The 15,425-nt window shown below is 45.1% G+C and overlaps 2 protein-coding genes across 3 annotated transcripts in view; both read right to left on the reverse strand.

Moving 5' to 3' along the window:
* ZNF83 (zinc finger protein 83) overlaps nucleotides 1–14,190 on the reverse strand; it is a 97,554-nt gene extending 83,364 nt beyond the window's left edge. The window contains exon 1 of one of the 2 annotated variants that reach the window (XM_074385571.1): nucleotides 14,130–14,190. The gene's annotated coding sequence lies outside the window, so the exon portion shown is untranslated. Of the gene's footprint in view, nucleotides 1–10,391; nucleotides 10,431–14,129 lie in introns of those variants that run through there. The other variant, XM_074385573.1, reaches the window with a different exon arrangement.
* Nucleotides 3,695–14,217, reverse strand: LOC101037895 (uncharacterized). The gene is given in 4 exon segments (XM_039466619.2): nucleotides 3,695–4,239; nucleotides 4,242–6,292; nucleotides 10,392–10,518; nucleotides 14,130–14,217. Coding segments are annotated over 4 exon segments (2,406 nt in total). The 5' UTR covers nucleotides 14,145–14,217; the 3' UTR covers nucleotides 3,695–4,026.
* Between the last annotated feature and the right edge of the window lie 1,208 nt (nucleotides 14,218–15,425).

Genomic DNA, 15,425 nt, shown 5'->3' on the forward strand with positions numbered 1-15,425 from the left:
CTTCAGAACCCGCAGGGGCGTGGGGGGCACCACGTGTGTGTCTCTCAGCCTCGATCCCGGCGCTTCTGTTTCTCGGGTTTTGGAGGTGAGACCGACCGGGAAGGCTGAGAGCTTTTTCAAAAGCCCTGGAATTTTCTGGAACGGGGATGCAAACCAGAATGTGAAATGCAAAGCTCTGCCTTGGCGGAACGTACAATTGCATGCTCATGGCCCACGGAACAGAATAGAAATCCTCTCCCTTTTCATTCTCCATTCATTCGGGAGGGAGAGTCCAATCTGTGTTCAGCTTCAGAGACTTTCCTAATGCCACTGCCTGGGAGGCGGGGCGGAGTGCTCAGGCCGGGAGGCGTGAGGTCACCACCTGCTGTTTAAACAGCCGGGATGCGGACGCAGGGGCGGGAGCCTTACGCCCCAGCTACTCTGGAAGCAGCGGCGGGAGGACTGATACACTTAAAGGAAGATTACATCATCCACAACAAGGGACAGTAAACCAGGAGCGATGGCTCACGCCTGTAATCGCAACACCTTAGGAGGCTGAGGTGTGTGGATCGCCTGAGGTTAGGCTTTCGAGACCAGCCTGACCAACAAGGTGAAACCCCATCTCTACTAAAAATACAAAAATTAGCTGGGTGTGGTGGCAGGCACCTGCAGTCCCAGCTACTCAGAAGGCTGAGACAGGAGAATTGCTTGAACCCGGAAGGCGAAGGTTACACAGAGCTGAGATTGTGCCCCTGCACTCCAGCCTGGGCGAGGGAGTGAGCCTCCGTCTCAAAAACAACCGAAGGGACAATGCTCTTAAAAGCTCTTATCCCGGCAGGGCGCGGTGGCTCAAGCCTGTAATCCCAGCACTTTGGGAGGCCGAGGCAGGTGGATTACGAGGTCAAGAGATCGAGACCATCCTGGTCAACATGGTGAAACCCCGTCTCTACTAAAAATACAAAAAAAATTAGCTGGGCATGGTGGCGCGTGCCTGTAATCCCAGCTACTCGGGAGGCTGAGGCAGGAGAATTGCTTGAACCCAGGAGGCGGAGGTTGCGGTGAGCCGAGATAGCGCCATTGCACTCCAGCCTGGGTAACAAGAGCGAAACTCCACCTCAAAAAAAAAAAAAAAAAAAAAAAAATTTACCTCAACAGTACAAAGACCATCCATGAAAAGACCACAGCGAAAATAACCAAGCAGAGAAAATGGAATGCGTTTTCTGTAGGATCTTACATGATGCAAGAATGCTCTCACTTCTTCTATTCAATAAATATTAGCTGTTCTACCCAGAGCAGTTAAGTAGCAAAAGAAATAAAACTCATCCAAATCGGAAGGAAAAAAGTACAATTATATTTATTTGAAGACGACATGATCTTCTGTGTTGGAAATCACAAAAAGCTGGCCAGGCACGGTGGCTCAAATCTGTAGTCCCAGCACTTTGGGAGGCCTAGGTGAGCAGATCACAAGGTCAGGAGTTCGAGATCCTCCAGACCAACATAGCGAAACCCTGTCTTTACTAAAAACATACAAAAATTAGCCAGGCATGGTGGTGGGGGCCTATAATCCCAGCTACTCAGCAGACTGGGGCAGAAGAATCGCTTGAACACAGAAGGCAGAGGTTGCAGTCACCCAACCACACCACTGCACTCCAGATTGGGCGACAGAGTGAGACAATGTCTCAAAAAAAAAAAAAAAAGAAAAAAGAAAAATCATAAGAAGTCAACGAAAATGCTACTGGAATTAATAAACACAGTCAGTGTATTTGCAGAATACAGTATCAGCACCAAAAATTAGTTGAATTTCCATACATTAACAATAAAAAATTTTAAAAGAAAATTAAGAAAACACTAACATTTGCTAGATAAAGTAAGAAATACTTAGGAAGAAACCTGAAGAGGTAAGAAGTTTGTAACCTGAAATCTACAAACATTGATCAAAATAATTTAAAAATTATAGAGATACAACCCATATTGATAACTGAAAAAAATTAATAACCAAATATGATTTAGAGTCAATACAATATTCATAAAAATCCCTATCAGTTTTTGTTATAGAAACAAAGAATGGGCCAGGTGAGGTGGCTCACATCTGTAATCTCAGCACTTTGGCAGGCCGAGGCGGGTAGATCACCTGGCGTCAGGAGTTTGAGACTAGGCTGACCAACATAGTGAAACCCCATCTCTAACTAAAAATACTAAAAAATTAGCCGGGCATAGTGGTAGGCACCTGTAATCCCAGCTACTTGGGAGGCTGAGGCAGGAGAATCACTTGAACTTGGGAGGTGGAGGTTGCAGTGAGCCAAGATAGTACCATTGCACTCCAGCCTGGGCAACAAGAGCAAGACTCCATCTCAAAAAACAAAAAAAAGAGAAAGAAACAAAGAAGAGGCCAGGCATGGTAGCTCATGCCTGTACTCCTAGCACTTTGGGAGACCGAGATGGGCATACGCTTGTGGTCAGGAGTTTGAGACGAGACTGGCCAACATGGTGAAACCCTATCTCTACTAAAAATACAAAAACTGCCTGGGCATGGTGGTGGACGCCTGTAATCCCAGCTACTTGAGAGGCTTAAACAGGAGAAATGCTTGAACGCAGGAGGCGGAGGTTGCAGAGAGCTGAGATCGCACCAAAGCATGGGCAAAAAAAGCAAGACTCAGTCTAAAAATTAAAACTAAAAAAAAAAAAAAAAAAAGAGGCTGGGAATAGTGGCCAACATCCATTGGCCAGACTGGTCTCAAACTCTTGATCTCAAGTGATCTACCCATCTTGGCCTCCCAAAACTGCTAAGATTACTGGCATGAGCCACCACACCTGGCCCAATCCTCTTAACATAAACGCTTTAATATCAATTAATGCTTGAACTCAATGTTATGTCAACTCAAACTCAAGTCAATGCTAAATTCTATGTTTTGCATAAGATGAAGCTTGACTGAAGACTTTGCCACAATCATGGCATTTGTAAGCTTTTCTCTAGTATAAATTTTTTTTTTTTTTTTTTTTTTGAGACGGAGTTTCACTCTTGTTACCCAGGCTGGAGTGCAATGGTGCGATCTCGTCTCACCGCAACCTCCGCCTCCTGGGTTCAGGCAATTCTCCTGCCTCAGCCTCCTGAGTAGCTGGGATTACAGGCACGCGCCACCATGCCCAGCTAACTTTTTGTATTTTTAGTAGAGATGGGGTTTCACCTTGCTGACCAGGATGGTCTTGATCTCTTGACCTCGTGATCCACCCGCCTCGGCCTCCCAAAGGGCTGGGATTACAGGCTTTAGCCACCACGCCCGGCCATCTCTAGTATAAATTTTATGATGATGTGCAAGTTTTGATTTTTGTTTAAATACCTTGCCACATTTATTACACTTGCATGGTCTCTCTCCAGGATGAAGTACATGATGTGTAAGGTTTGACTGTTGCTTTAATAACCTTGCCACATTCATTACACTTGTTAAGTTTCTCTCCAGCATGAAGTCTATGATAACATGTGAGGTTTGACTGTTGATTAAAAAATTTTGCCACATTTATTGCACTTTTAAGGTTTCTCTGCACTATGAATTGAATTATCAATTACACAGGCTGAATTTTGACCAAAGGTCTTGCCATACTCATCATTACACTTGTAAGGTTTCTCTCCACTATGAGGTTTACGATGGCACACAAGGGATGACATCTGACTGAAGGACTTGCCACACTCTTTACTGCTTCTAAGGTTTCCCTCCATATGAGTTCACCAATGAACTGCAACGTATGAACAATATCTAAGAAATGTGCCACATTTATTACACTTTTAAGATCTCTCTTCATTATGGATTCTCCAATGATTTGCAATGGCTGTAGCATTACTGAAGACGTGATGACAATCATTACGTTAGAAAAGTTTCCCTATACCATGGATTGATTTATGGTGACTTAAGTGTTGAATGCCCCCGAAAGGCTCTGCCTCACTCATTACACTTGTGAAGTTTCTCTCCTGTGTGGATTCTAGTATGTCATGCCAGGTGTGAATCACACCCGAAAGCCTTGTCACAAACCTTACATTTGTATGGTTTCTCTCTAGTACGAATTGTCCTGAATTGTCCTGTGTCTTTCAAGGTGTGATTTGTGACTGAAAACTTGGTCACATTCTTCACATTTGTAAGGTCTCTCTCCAGTATGAAGTCTACAATGAAGTACAAGGTATGCTTTTCTATTAAAAACCTTTTCACATTCATTACACTTGTGAGGTTTCTCTCCAGTATGAACTGCCTTATGGTTTACAAGGGTTGAATACTCTGACGGAAGATCTTGTCACACTCATTACACTTGTAAGGTTTCTCTCCTGTATGAATTCTGCGATGGTATTTAAGGGATGACGTGTGACTGAAGGTCTTGCCACACTCATTACACTTGGAAGGTTTCTCTCTAGTATGCAGTCTATGATGGTATACAAGGACTGTCGTGTGACTAAAGGTCTTGCCACACTCATCACACTTGTAAGGTTCTTCTCCAGTATGAACTCTAAGATGATATTTAAAGGATGACATGTGAATGAAGGTCTTGTCACACTCATTACACTTGTAAGGTTTCTCTCCAGTATGAAGTCTACGATGGCATTTCAGGGGAGATGTCTGACAGAAGATCTTAACACACTTATCAATCTTCTATGGTTTCTCTCCAGAATGAAGTCTACAATGGCGTGTAAGGGATGACATCTGACTGAAGTTCATGCCACACTCACTACACTTGTAAGGTTTCTCTCCAGTGTGAATTCTAGTATGTTGTGCCAGGTGTGAATCACGCCTGAAGGCCTTGTCACAAACCTTACATTTGTAAGGTTTCTCTCCAGTATGAATTGCCTTATGATTTACAAAGACTGAATTTCGACCGAAGGTCTTGCCACACTCATTACACTTGTAAGGTTTCTCTCCAGTATGAGCTCTACGATGATATTCAAAGGATGTCGGGTGACTGAAGGTCTTGCCACACTCAGTACACTTGTAAGGTTTCTCTCCAGTATGAGCTCTACGATGATATTCAAAGGATGTCGGGTGACTGAAGGTCTTGCCACACTCAGTACACGTGCAAGGTTTCTCTCCAGTATGAACTCTACGATGGTATTCAAAGGATGTCGGGTGACTGAAGGTCTTGCCACATTCATTACACTTGTAAGGTTTCTCTCCAGTATGCACTCTATGATGGTATACAAGGGCTGGAGCGTGACTGAAGGTCTTGCCACACTCATTACACTTGTAAGGTTTTCCTCCAGTATGAACTTGACAATGATATTTAAAGGATGACGGGTGACTGAAGGTCTTGGCACACTCATTACACTTGTAAGGTTTCTCTCCAGTGTGAATTCTAGTATGTCGTGCCAGGTGTGAATCACGCCCAAAAGCCTTGTCACAAACCTTACATTTGTAAGGTTTCTCTCCAGTATGAACTACCTTATGATTTGCAAGAGCTGAATTTCGAACAAAGGTCTTCCCACACTCATTACACTTGTAAGGTTTCTCTCCAGTATGCAGTCTATGATGGTATACAAGAGCTGTCGTGTGACTAAAGGTCTTGCCACACTCATCACACTTGTAAGGTTTCTCTCCAGTATGAAGTCTACTATGGCGTGTAAGGGATGACTTTTGACTGAAGGTCTTGCCACACTCACTACACTTGTAAGGTTTGTCACCAGTGTGACATCTACGATGGCGTTCAAGGTATCGATTCTGATTAAAGACCTTGCCACATACGTCACATTGATATTGTTTTTCTGCTAAATGGATTACCTGATGTGTCCTTAAGAGTGATCTGCAATTAAAGGTTTTGCCACTCTCATGACATTGGAAAGGTTTTTCTCTCATGTGTACTTCCTGTTTTTCTGTAAGAAATGAAGAATAAAGGAAATTAATCCCATAGTTATTAGAAACATGGATTTTGGGCCTACAAGAAATTCTTTGGGATGCCGAAACAAGGGAAGCATCGTTGACAGACTTTTCAACTCGATTACCAATGTTCCCTTCAGTCTGAAATATGTGGACTTCAGGGAAATGTGAATGAAAGCTTAATCCAAGCTGATCTTTAATAGGCTTGTTTTCAGCATGCCTTTCGTCATATTGGTCTGTACTACTAGGAAACTCTTTGGTTTCTGCCATGGGTGCTTCGTGGCCATTTCTTTCATCTTCTTGCCACTGAAACTCAATGTCATGAGTATCTTTCTCAATTTCCTGGAAGCAAAAATTTTCAATATGATGACTTTCCTGTGTTTCCAATGTCCCTGTGCGGAATGTTTCTGTATTGCCTAGCCCTTTGGATGAGAACTCTTTCATCATGCATTTGGAAGAGATGTCTACAAAATATAAAAACCAGTAGATTTCCAATTAGATGCATAATGCTAAAATGTGTAAACATGACACAAAAATAAAACCTATTTTAAACTTTCCAAACATGATCTTCAAAGTTTAGGAACACAAAATGAGTGAGATTTTTTAATAAATAAAGAAGAGCCGGGCGCGGTGGCTCAAGCCTGTAATCCCAGCACTTTGGGAGGCCGAGGCGGGTGGATCACGAGGTCAAGAGATCGAGACCATCCTGGTCAACATGGTTAAACCCCGTCTCTACTAAAAATACAAAAAAAATTAGCTGGGCATGGTGGCGCGTGCCTGTAATCCCAGCTACTCAGGAGGCTGGGGCAGGAGAATTGCCTGAGCCCAGGAGGCGGACGTTGCGGTGAGCCGAGATCGCGCCATTGCACTCCAGCCTGGGTAACAAGAGCGAAACTCCGTCTCAAAAAAAAACAAAATAAAATAAAATAAATAAATAAATAAATAAAGAAGAATTACGTGGACTTCAAAGCATTTCTACAGAAGCCTATTTCCAAAATCATGAGAAAACACTGACCAGACACCAGCATGTGTGAGCCTAAAGTAAGGAATATTTTTCCACTGTGACCATGAAGTATATAACAGTTTGCAAAAAATATAACATTGTCACATCAATGAAGAGAAACATATATATTCTTCAAATTTGTAGCATATTTCCTGTATATAAAAAGATACTAAAGAACCACACAGTATATTGTATTGATAAATAATCCTTCATGAACTCATGTAAGGATAACCAATATCAATGGGGATTCAGCACTGTCAAACAATCATAGCATTGAGAAGACAAGAAAAGGTTTCAAAAATTAGTCAGGCATAGTAGTCCCAGCTACTCTGGAGCCTGAGGGATAAAAATCACTTGAACCCAATAGGCAGAGGTTGCATTCAGCTGAGATCGCAACACTGTACTCCAGCCTGAGCAACAAGGTGAGACCCAGCCTCAAAGGGAAAAAAATAATAAAAGAGAAAAAAATGTTAATACTATATTTTCTCTGAGTAAATGTTATAAAATTACCTATATCCATGCAGAACAGGCACTTTGTGACATTTTTAAATTACTATTTTTTTTTTTGTATATTAATTTTTTTCAGAGAGAGTCTTGCTCTGTCACCCAAGCTGGAGTGCAATAGCGCGATCAGGGCTAATGGCAGCCTCCGCCTCCTGGGTTCAAGCAATTCTCCTGCCTCAGCCTCCTGAGTAGCTGGGATTACAGGCACGCGCCACCACGCCCGGCTAATTTTTCTATTTTTAGTAGAGATGAAGTGTCATCATGTTAGCCAGGCTGGTCTTGAACTCCTGACTTCCAAGTCATCCAACCACCTCAGCCTCCCAAAGTCCTGGGATTACAGGCATGAGCTACTGTGACTGGTAGGAGTTTGTGACATTAGGGAGTGGAGTGTGTCAGTTACATTGCACACCACATATGAAAAAAACCATATATATAAAGTATTGTAATCCATCATAAAACTAGCAAGCAAATAATAAGTCCATTTATATAGCCGGGAGAATTCTAAACAATCTCCTCTTATGAAAAAAGCCACAACTTCTACTTGCCATCAGCACACAATATAAGAGCTGAAATACATGTTAACACCACTACTAGGTCAAGAGATCAAGACCATCCTGGTCAATATGGTGAAACCCCGTCTCTACTAAAAACACAAAAAATTAGCTGTGGGCATGGTGGCACGTGCCTGTAATCCCAGCTACTCAGGAGGCTGAGGCAGGAGAATTGCCTGAACCCAGGAGGCGGAGGTTGCAGTGAGCCGAGATCGTGCCATTGCACTCTAGCCTGTGTAACAAGAGCGAAACTCCGTCTCAAAAAAAAAAAAAAAGAATACAAGAAATAAGCAGAGCATAACGGCACGCAGTTGTAGTCCCAGCTACTTGGAAGGCTGAGGCATGAGAATCACTTGAACCTGGGAGGCAGAGTTTGCAGTGAGCCGAGATCACACCACTGCCCTCCAGCCTGGGCAACAGACCAAGACTCTATCTCAAAAAAAAAAAAAAAAAAAAAAAAAAAAGAAATGAAAGAAGGCTAAGGAGTAATTTCAACACACAAATATATATAAAGTTCTTCACTAAAGGTAAATTAAAGGACAGATAGACCAGTTACTGTGGTTCACGTCTGTTATCCCAGCACATTAGGAGGACAAGGCAGGTTAATCACATGAGGTCGGGAGTTTGAGACCAGCCTAACGAAAAAGGAGAAACCCTGTCTCTACAAAATATATAAAATCAGGCCGGGCGCGGTGGCTCAAGCCTGTAATCCCAGCACTTTGGGAGGCCGAGGCGGGTGGATCACGAGGTCAAGAGATCGAGACCATCCTGGTCAACATGGTGAAACCCCGTCTCTACTAAAAACACAAAAAATTAGCTGGGCATGGTGGCGCGTGCCTGTAATCTCAGCTACTCAGGAGGCTGAGGCAGGAGAATTGCCTGACCCCAGGAGGCGGAGGTTGCGGTGAGCCGAGATCGCGCCATTGCACTCCAGCCTGGGTAACAAGAGCGAAACTCCGTCTCAAAAAAAAAAAAAAAAAAAAAAAAAATATATATATATATATATATATATAAAATCAGCAGGGGGTGGTAGCATATGCCCATAATGCCAGCTGAGGAACCTTGTGACATACAAAGAAATGCATGTATTGGTCTTTCCCCAGTTCCTGACACAGAGTTCCTAAGACCTTGGGATGTCCTGGGTGATGGAAGTGTGATTTGTCCTAATGAGGCAACCTCTAAGGTCTCCTGGATGGGGCTGATCACCAGAAAGATCAGGACATGCTTAGAAGCATGAGCCAGTCACTGCCATCAGCCATCCTCCACAAAGGGGAGAGGGGCTGGACACTGAGTGAATATCAATCATGACTACATGATGAAGCCTCCTGGCAAATCCCTGAACTGTGAGGGATATGAGAGATTCCAAATGTTGAACACACGCAGTAGTACCTGGGGCATGGCACACCAGGGAACCTTCCCAGGGTCCTTGTGAGGAGCACAGATCACCGGAAAAATGCCTCTGGTTTTATGTACACTGATATTTGTTAAAGCCACTGCTACTTTTTTTTTTTCCCCAGAGATAGAATCTCACTGTGTTCCCCAAGCTGGAGTGCAGTGGCATGATCTTGGCTCACTGCAACCTCTGCCTCCCAGGTTCAAGCAACTCTCCTACCTCAGACGCCTGAGTAGCAAACAGGGAAATGGATATGTTCAAAAAACAAAAACAAAAGCTCACTTTCACTGTTGATGTCCTGGCTGGAGGGCAGCAGAGTGAAATGGCGTGATCACAAGTCACTGCAACCTCCACCTCCCAAGTTTAAGCCATTCTCCTACCTCCGCCTCCAAGTAGCTGGGATTATCACAATCTCCAGCTAATTTTGTATTTTTAGTACAGACAGGGTTTCTCCATGTTGATCAGGCTGGTCTGGAACTCCCGACCTCAGGTGATCCACCCACCTCAGCCTCCTAAAGTGCTGGGATTACAGGTGGGAACCACCGCACCCAGCCAGAAGTGGATATCATTAAAGTCTGCCATAACGTTTTGTGTTTTTGAGACAGCGTTTCACCTGGGCTGGAGAGCAGTGGTAGGATCTCAGCTCACTGCAACCTTCGCCTCCTAGGATCAAGCGATTCTCCATCTGCAGCCTTTCTAGTAGCTGAAATTACAGGCGTGGGCCACCACGCCCAGCTGGTTTTTGTATTTTTAGTGGAGATGAGGTTTCACTATGTTGGCCAGGCTGGTCTCAAACTCCTGACCTAAAGTGATCCACAATCCTCAGCTTCCCACATTACTGGGATTATAGGCATGGGTGATGACCCCTGGCCTGCCATAAGGTTTTATAATTACCTTAGTTCTGGAACCCCCACTGAGGTATCATGAAGAACGCACAACATCTAAACTAAGGGGATAATTAAAGTCCAGATGCTGCATCATGAAGCTTTTCATTTCAAAATCAATACGGCTTCCACTTTAGTCCAGCAAGGACGCGGCTCCCAAGAGGCAACAAGGGAAAATACAAACACACGCAAGGGCACATCCCCGCTTCTGGGGGAAGTTGTCCTCACCCAGGGAGAGCAGATTCCTGTAGTTCTCCAGCATCACGTCCCTGTATAAAGTCCTCTGAGCAGAGTCCAGGTATCTCCACTCCTCCGGAGAGAATTCTATGGCCACATCCCTGAATGTCAATAGACCCTGAAATGAAAACACATTTTAACCAAATCATTGTGAGAGGAGTTCGTTTTTTTTTCTTTCTTTTTCGAGATGGAGTTTCCCTCCTGTTGCCCAGGCTGGAGTGCAATGGCATGATCTGGGCTCAACAAAAGCTCTGCCACCTGGGTTCAAGCAATTCTCCTTCAGCTTCTCGAGTAGCTAGGATTACAAGATGACGCCACCATACCCGACTAACTTTGTATTTTTTTTTTTTTTTTTTTTTTTGAGACGGAGGTTCGCTCTTGTTACCCAGGCTGGAGTGCAATGGCGCAGTCTCGGCTCACTGCAACCTCCGCTTCCTGGGTTCAGGCAATTCTCCTGCCTCAGCCTCCTAAGTAGCTGGGATTACAGGCATCTGCCACCATGCCCAGCTAATTTTTTGTATTTTTAGTAGAGATGGGGTTTCACCATGTTGACCAGGATGGTCTTGATCTCTCGACCTCGTGATCCACCCGCCTCGGCCTCCCAAAGTGCTGGGATTACAGGCTTGAGCCACCGCACCCGGCCCTAACTTTGTATTTTTAATAGGGACAGGGAGGCTGAGGCTGGAGGTTGCAGTGAGCCAAGATCGCACCAGTGCAGTCCAGCCTGGGCAACAGAGTGAAACTCCATCTCAAAATAAAATAAAATACGTGAAAACAAAATTATATTCTGTAGTGTGGAGAGCAAGAAGAAAAAAGAAAAATAAAACACAATACTCAAAGTATGAAAATCCATTCTGGCCGGGCGCGGTGGCTGAAGCCTGTAATCCCAGCACTTTGGGAGGCTGAGGCGGGTGGATCACAAGGTCAAGAGATCGAGACCGATGTGGTCAACATGGTGAAACCCCATCTCTACTAAAAATATAAAACATTAGCTGGGCATGGTGGTGCGTGCCTGTAATCCCAGCTACTCAGGAGGCTGAGGCAGGAGAATTGCCTGAACCCAGGAGGCGGAGGTGGCGGTGAGCTGAGATCATGCCATTGCACTCCAGCCTGTGAAACAAGAGCGAAACTCCGTATCAAAAAAAAAAAAAAAGAAAAAAGATGATCTCTTGACCTTGTGATCTGCCCGCCTCAGCCTCCCAAAGTGCTGGGATTACAGGCATGATCCACCGCGCCTGGCCAGCACAATCACCCTTTCAACTCTCTGACCTGGAAGAATCTTCAGATATCTGTAGTCATGCAGGCACACACAGAGGTAGCCACTGAGGCACTATTAATACAGAGGAAAATTGCAGAGGACACACATGTTGTCATTCAGCCAATTTCCAATGCAGATGTCAAAGAGCAAGCTAGCCATGTCTACTAACATGAGAACACGTGAAGTTTCACAACTAGCAGGATCAAATTTCAAAGCAAAATATTTACTGGAGCACAAAGAAGAAAGCAACAGGCACTGGCACTCTTGAGGGTGAAGGGCGGGAAAGAAAAGTGGCAGGAAAAATAACCATTAAGGGCCAGTGGCCGGGTGCAGTGGCTCATGCCTGTAGTCCTAGCACTTTGAGAGGCTGAGGTGGGTGGATCACCCAGGGTCAGGAGTTCAAAACCAGCCTGGCCATCATGGTGAAACCCCATCTTTTTTTTTTTTTTAAAAAAGGACTGGTCACAGTGGTTCACGCATGTAATCCCAGCACTTTGGGAGGCCAGGATGGGTGATTCACTTGAGACCAGGAGTTCAAGACCAGCCTGATCAACATGCTAGATTGTTGTCTCTAGCAAAAATAGAAAAATTAGCCAATAGTGGGGACAGGCACCTATAATCCCAGCTACTGGGGAGGCTGAAACAGGAGAATCGCTTGAACCTGGGAGGCAGAGATTGTGGTGAGCCGAGATCATGCCATTATACTCCACCCTGGGCAACAAGAGCAAAACTCAGTCTCAAAAAAGTAAAGAGCCAGGCATGGTTGCTCATGGCTGTAATCCAAACACTTTGGGAGGTCGAAGCAGTGGAACAGGAGGTCAGGAGTTTAAGACCAGTGTGGCCAAGATGGTAAAACCCCTTTTCTACTACAAATACAAAGCAAAAAAAAAAAAAAAAAAGCTGAGCATGGTGGTGCATGCCTATAATCCCAGCTGCTCAGGACGTCTAGGCAGAGAATTGCTTAAACCCAGGAACCGGAGGTTTCGGTGAGAGGAGGTGGTGTCACTGCACTCCAGCCTCCGCGACAGAGCAAGATCCAGTCTCCAAATAATAATAATAAATAAAAAATAACTATTGGGTACTGCGCGTAATACTGGAGTGATGAAATAGTCTGTAAAACAAACCCTGACTACACAAGTTTACCTATGTAACAAACCTTCGCATGGAGCCCCAAACCTAAAGTAAAAAAAAAACCATTAAAATGTTTTTTAATTCACTGCAGAAGTTTTTCTTGTCTCATAACGATAACAAAAATACATGTAGACGACACCTGCTCGGATACCTGACAGAAATCTGATAGTAGTGGGTCCCCGGTGAGGCTGGAAGGAGGGCGGGGGACGTCACAGGGAAAGCAGGTGCTTTATGACCAAGGGGCTAACCTGCAGCTGTGCTTGGAGCTTTACCACAAAACAAATATGTACATTATGTGGTGCTTAAATATAAAAATAAACATTTAATAATAAATAATGGAGCTGGGCACGATGGCTTACGCCTGTAATTCGAGCACTCTAAGAGGCTGATGTGGGTGGATTATCTAAGGTCAGGAGCTCAGGACCAGCCTGGCCAACATGGTGAAACCCCATCTCTGCTAAAAATACAAAAAAAAAAAATTAGACTAGCATGGTGGCACTTGCCTGTAATTTCAGCTACCGGGGAGGCTAAGGCAAGAGAATCACTTGAACCCAGGAGGCGGAGGTTGCAGTTAGCCGAGATCGTGCCACTGCATGCTAGCCTGACCAACAGCAACACTCCATCTCAAAAATAATGATAACAGGCCTGACGTGGTGGCTGATGCCTATTATCCAGCACTCTGGGAGGCTGCGGCGGGTGGATCACAAGGTCAGGAGTTTGAGACCAGCCTGGCCAACATGGTGAAACCCTGACTCTACTAAAAATATAAAAAGGCTCCTTTTGTATGCTTAAAATAACAATGGCATAAAATACCTTGTATCATTCATGTCTGTGTATGAACTTTCCATTCTAGTGAGTAAGATTTTTGGAGTCAAAAAACAGTAACTCACTCAATTACCTAAAAATATAGTATAAAATGAGGCAGAAATGATTTCCCCTTATTGGCCTCCTTTTCTAGAATTTACCCCATACTCTGTGCAAATTAATATGTAACTCCCATGGGCAGCTGCTCCACTCCTGGTCTACAGAGAGATGACGGTGCATCCCGATGTGGCTCCTGAACAATCCCTGCTGCCCAGCAGCCCTGACACCATGGGGCCCACACCCCATCTCCATCCACGTCTGGGGTGAGCCCTTCCCAGGACCATGCCCAGTGCAGCCTCTTCCCAAGCTCATGTCACTGGGTCACGGGAGATGGAATCTAAGGGAGATGAGAGGGACTGAGGGAAGGCATGGGTGACTGCCAGCAAACCTGTCAGGCAGGACGCTTCAGACTCAGAGAAGATTCCCAACTGCAAGCAGGAAGGAGACAGAACAATCCACCGAGAAGATCATCTCACCTGAGGAAGAGCCATCCCTGACTCCTTTGCTTCTCTCTTCCCCTTCCGGGTTTCTTCCTCACGTATCAAGAGTCTTTAAAAGTCAATCCTGAAAGTCAAAAATATGTTGTTTATTGCTCAGAATCAACACACCCCCTCCCTGGAACACAACGACACATACAAAGGAGACCTCACCCTGAGGAAATACTGTTCCCTCTACTGCCCACTGCACCAGGTACGATAAACTCCTACAAGAAAACTTAGTGATTTTTGATCCTTTTTTTTTTTGAGACGGAGTTTCGCTCTTGTTACCCAGGCTGGAGTGCAATGGCGCGATCTCGGCTCACCGCAACCTCCGCCTCCTGGGTTCAGGCAATTCTCCTGCCTCAGCCTCCTGAGTAGCTGGGATTATAGGCACGTGCCACGATGCCCAGCTAATTTTTTGTATTTTTAGTAGAGACGGGGTTTCACCATGTTGACCAGGTTGGTCTCGATCTCTCGACCTTGTGATCCACCCACCTCGGCCTCCCAAAGTGCTGGGATTACAGGCTTGAGCCGCCGCGCCCGGCCTTTGATCCCTTTTTTCAGAACCCGCATCCCTCCTGGAGAAGCCTACACACACATTGCATCAGTGGAGAGCTGGGATGGAATTTGAGCTCCCCTTCAGGGCACAGACCCAGCCCTCACCAAAGCCCAGGCAGAGGCTGGGTATGGTGGCTCAGAACTCTAACACTAACACTCTGAAAGGCCAAGGTAGGTGAATCAGTTGAGCATCGAGTTGGAGACCAGCCTGGGCAACATGGTGAAACCCCATCTCTACGAAAAATGCAAACACTTAGCCAAGCATGGTGGTACACATCTCTGTGTCTGTGCTCCCAGCTAATTAGGAGGCTGAGGAGGGAGGTTCACTTGAGGCCAGGGAGTGGAAGGTTGCAATGAGCCAAGATTGCATCCCTACAATCCAGCCTGGGTGACTGACAAGAGTGAGATTCAATCTTTAAAAAAAAAAAAGTCAGGCCGGGCGCAGTGGCTCAATCCTATAATCCCAGCACTTTGGGAGGCCAAGGCGGGTGGAGCACAAGGTCAAGAGATCGAGACCATCCTGGTCAACATGGTGAAACCCCATCTCTACTAAAAATACAAAAAATTAGCTGGGCATGGTGGCGCATGCCTGTAATCCCAGCTACTCAGGAGGCTGAGGCAGGAGAATTGCCTGAACCCGGGAGGCGGAGGTTGCGGTGAGCCGAGATCGCGCCATTGCACTCCAGCCTGGGTAACAAGAGCGAAACTACGTCTCAAAAAAAAAAAAAAGTCCAG

The sequence above is a fragment of the Saimiri boliviensis genome, chromosome 14, assembly GCF_048565385.1.
Source record: "Saimiri boliviensis isolate mSaiBol1 chromosome 14, mSaiBol1.pri, whole genome shotgun sequence".
Classification (NCBI taxonomy): domain Eukaryota; kingdom Metazoa; phylum Chordata; class Mammalia; order Primates; family Cebidae; genus Saimiri; species Saimiri boliviensis.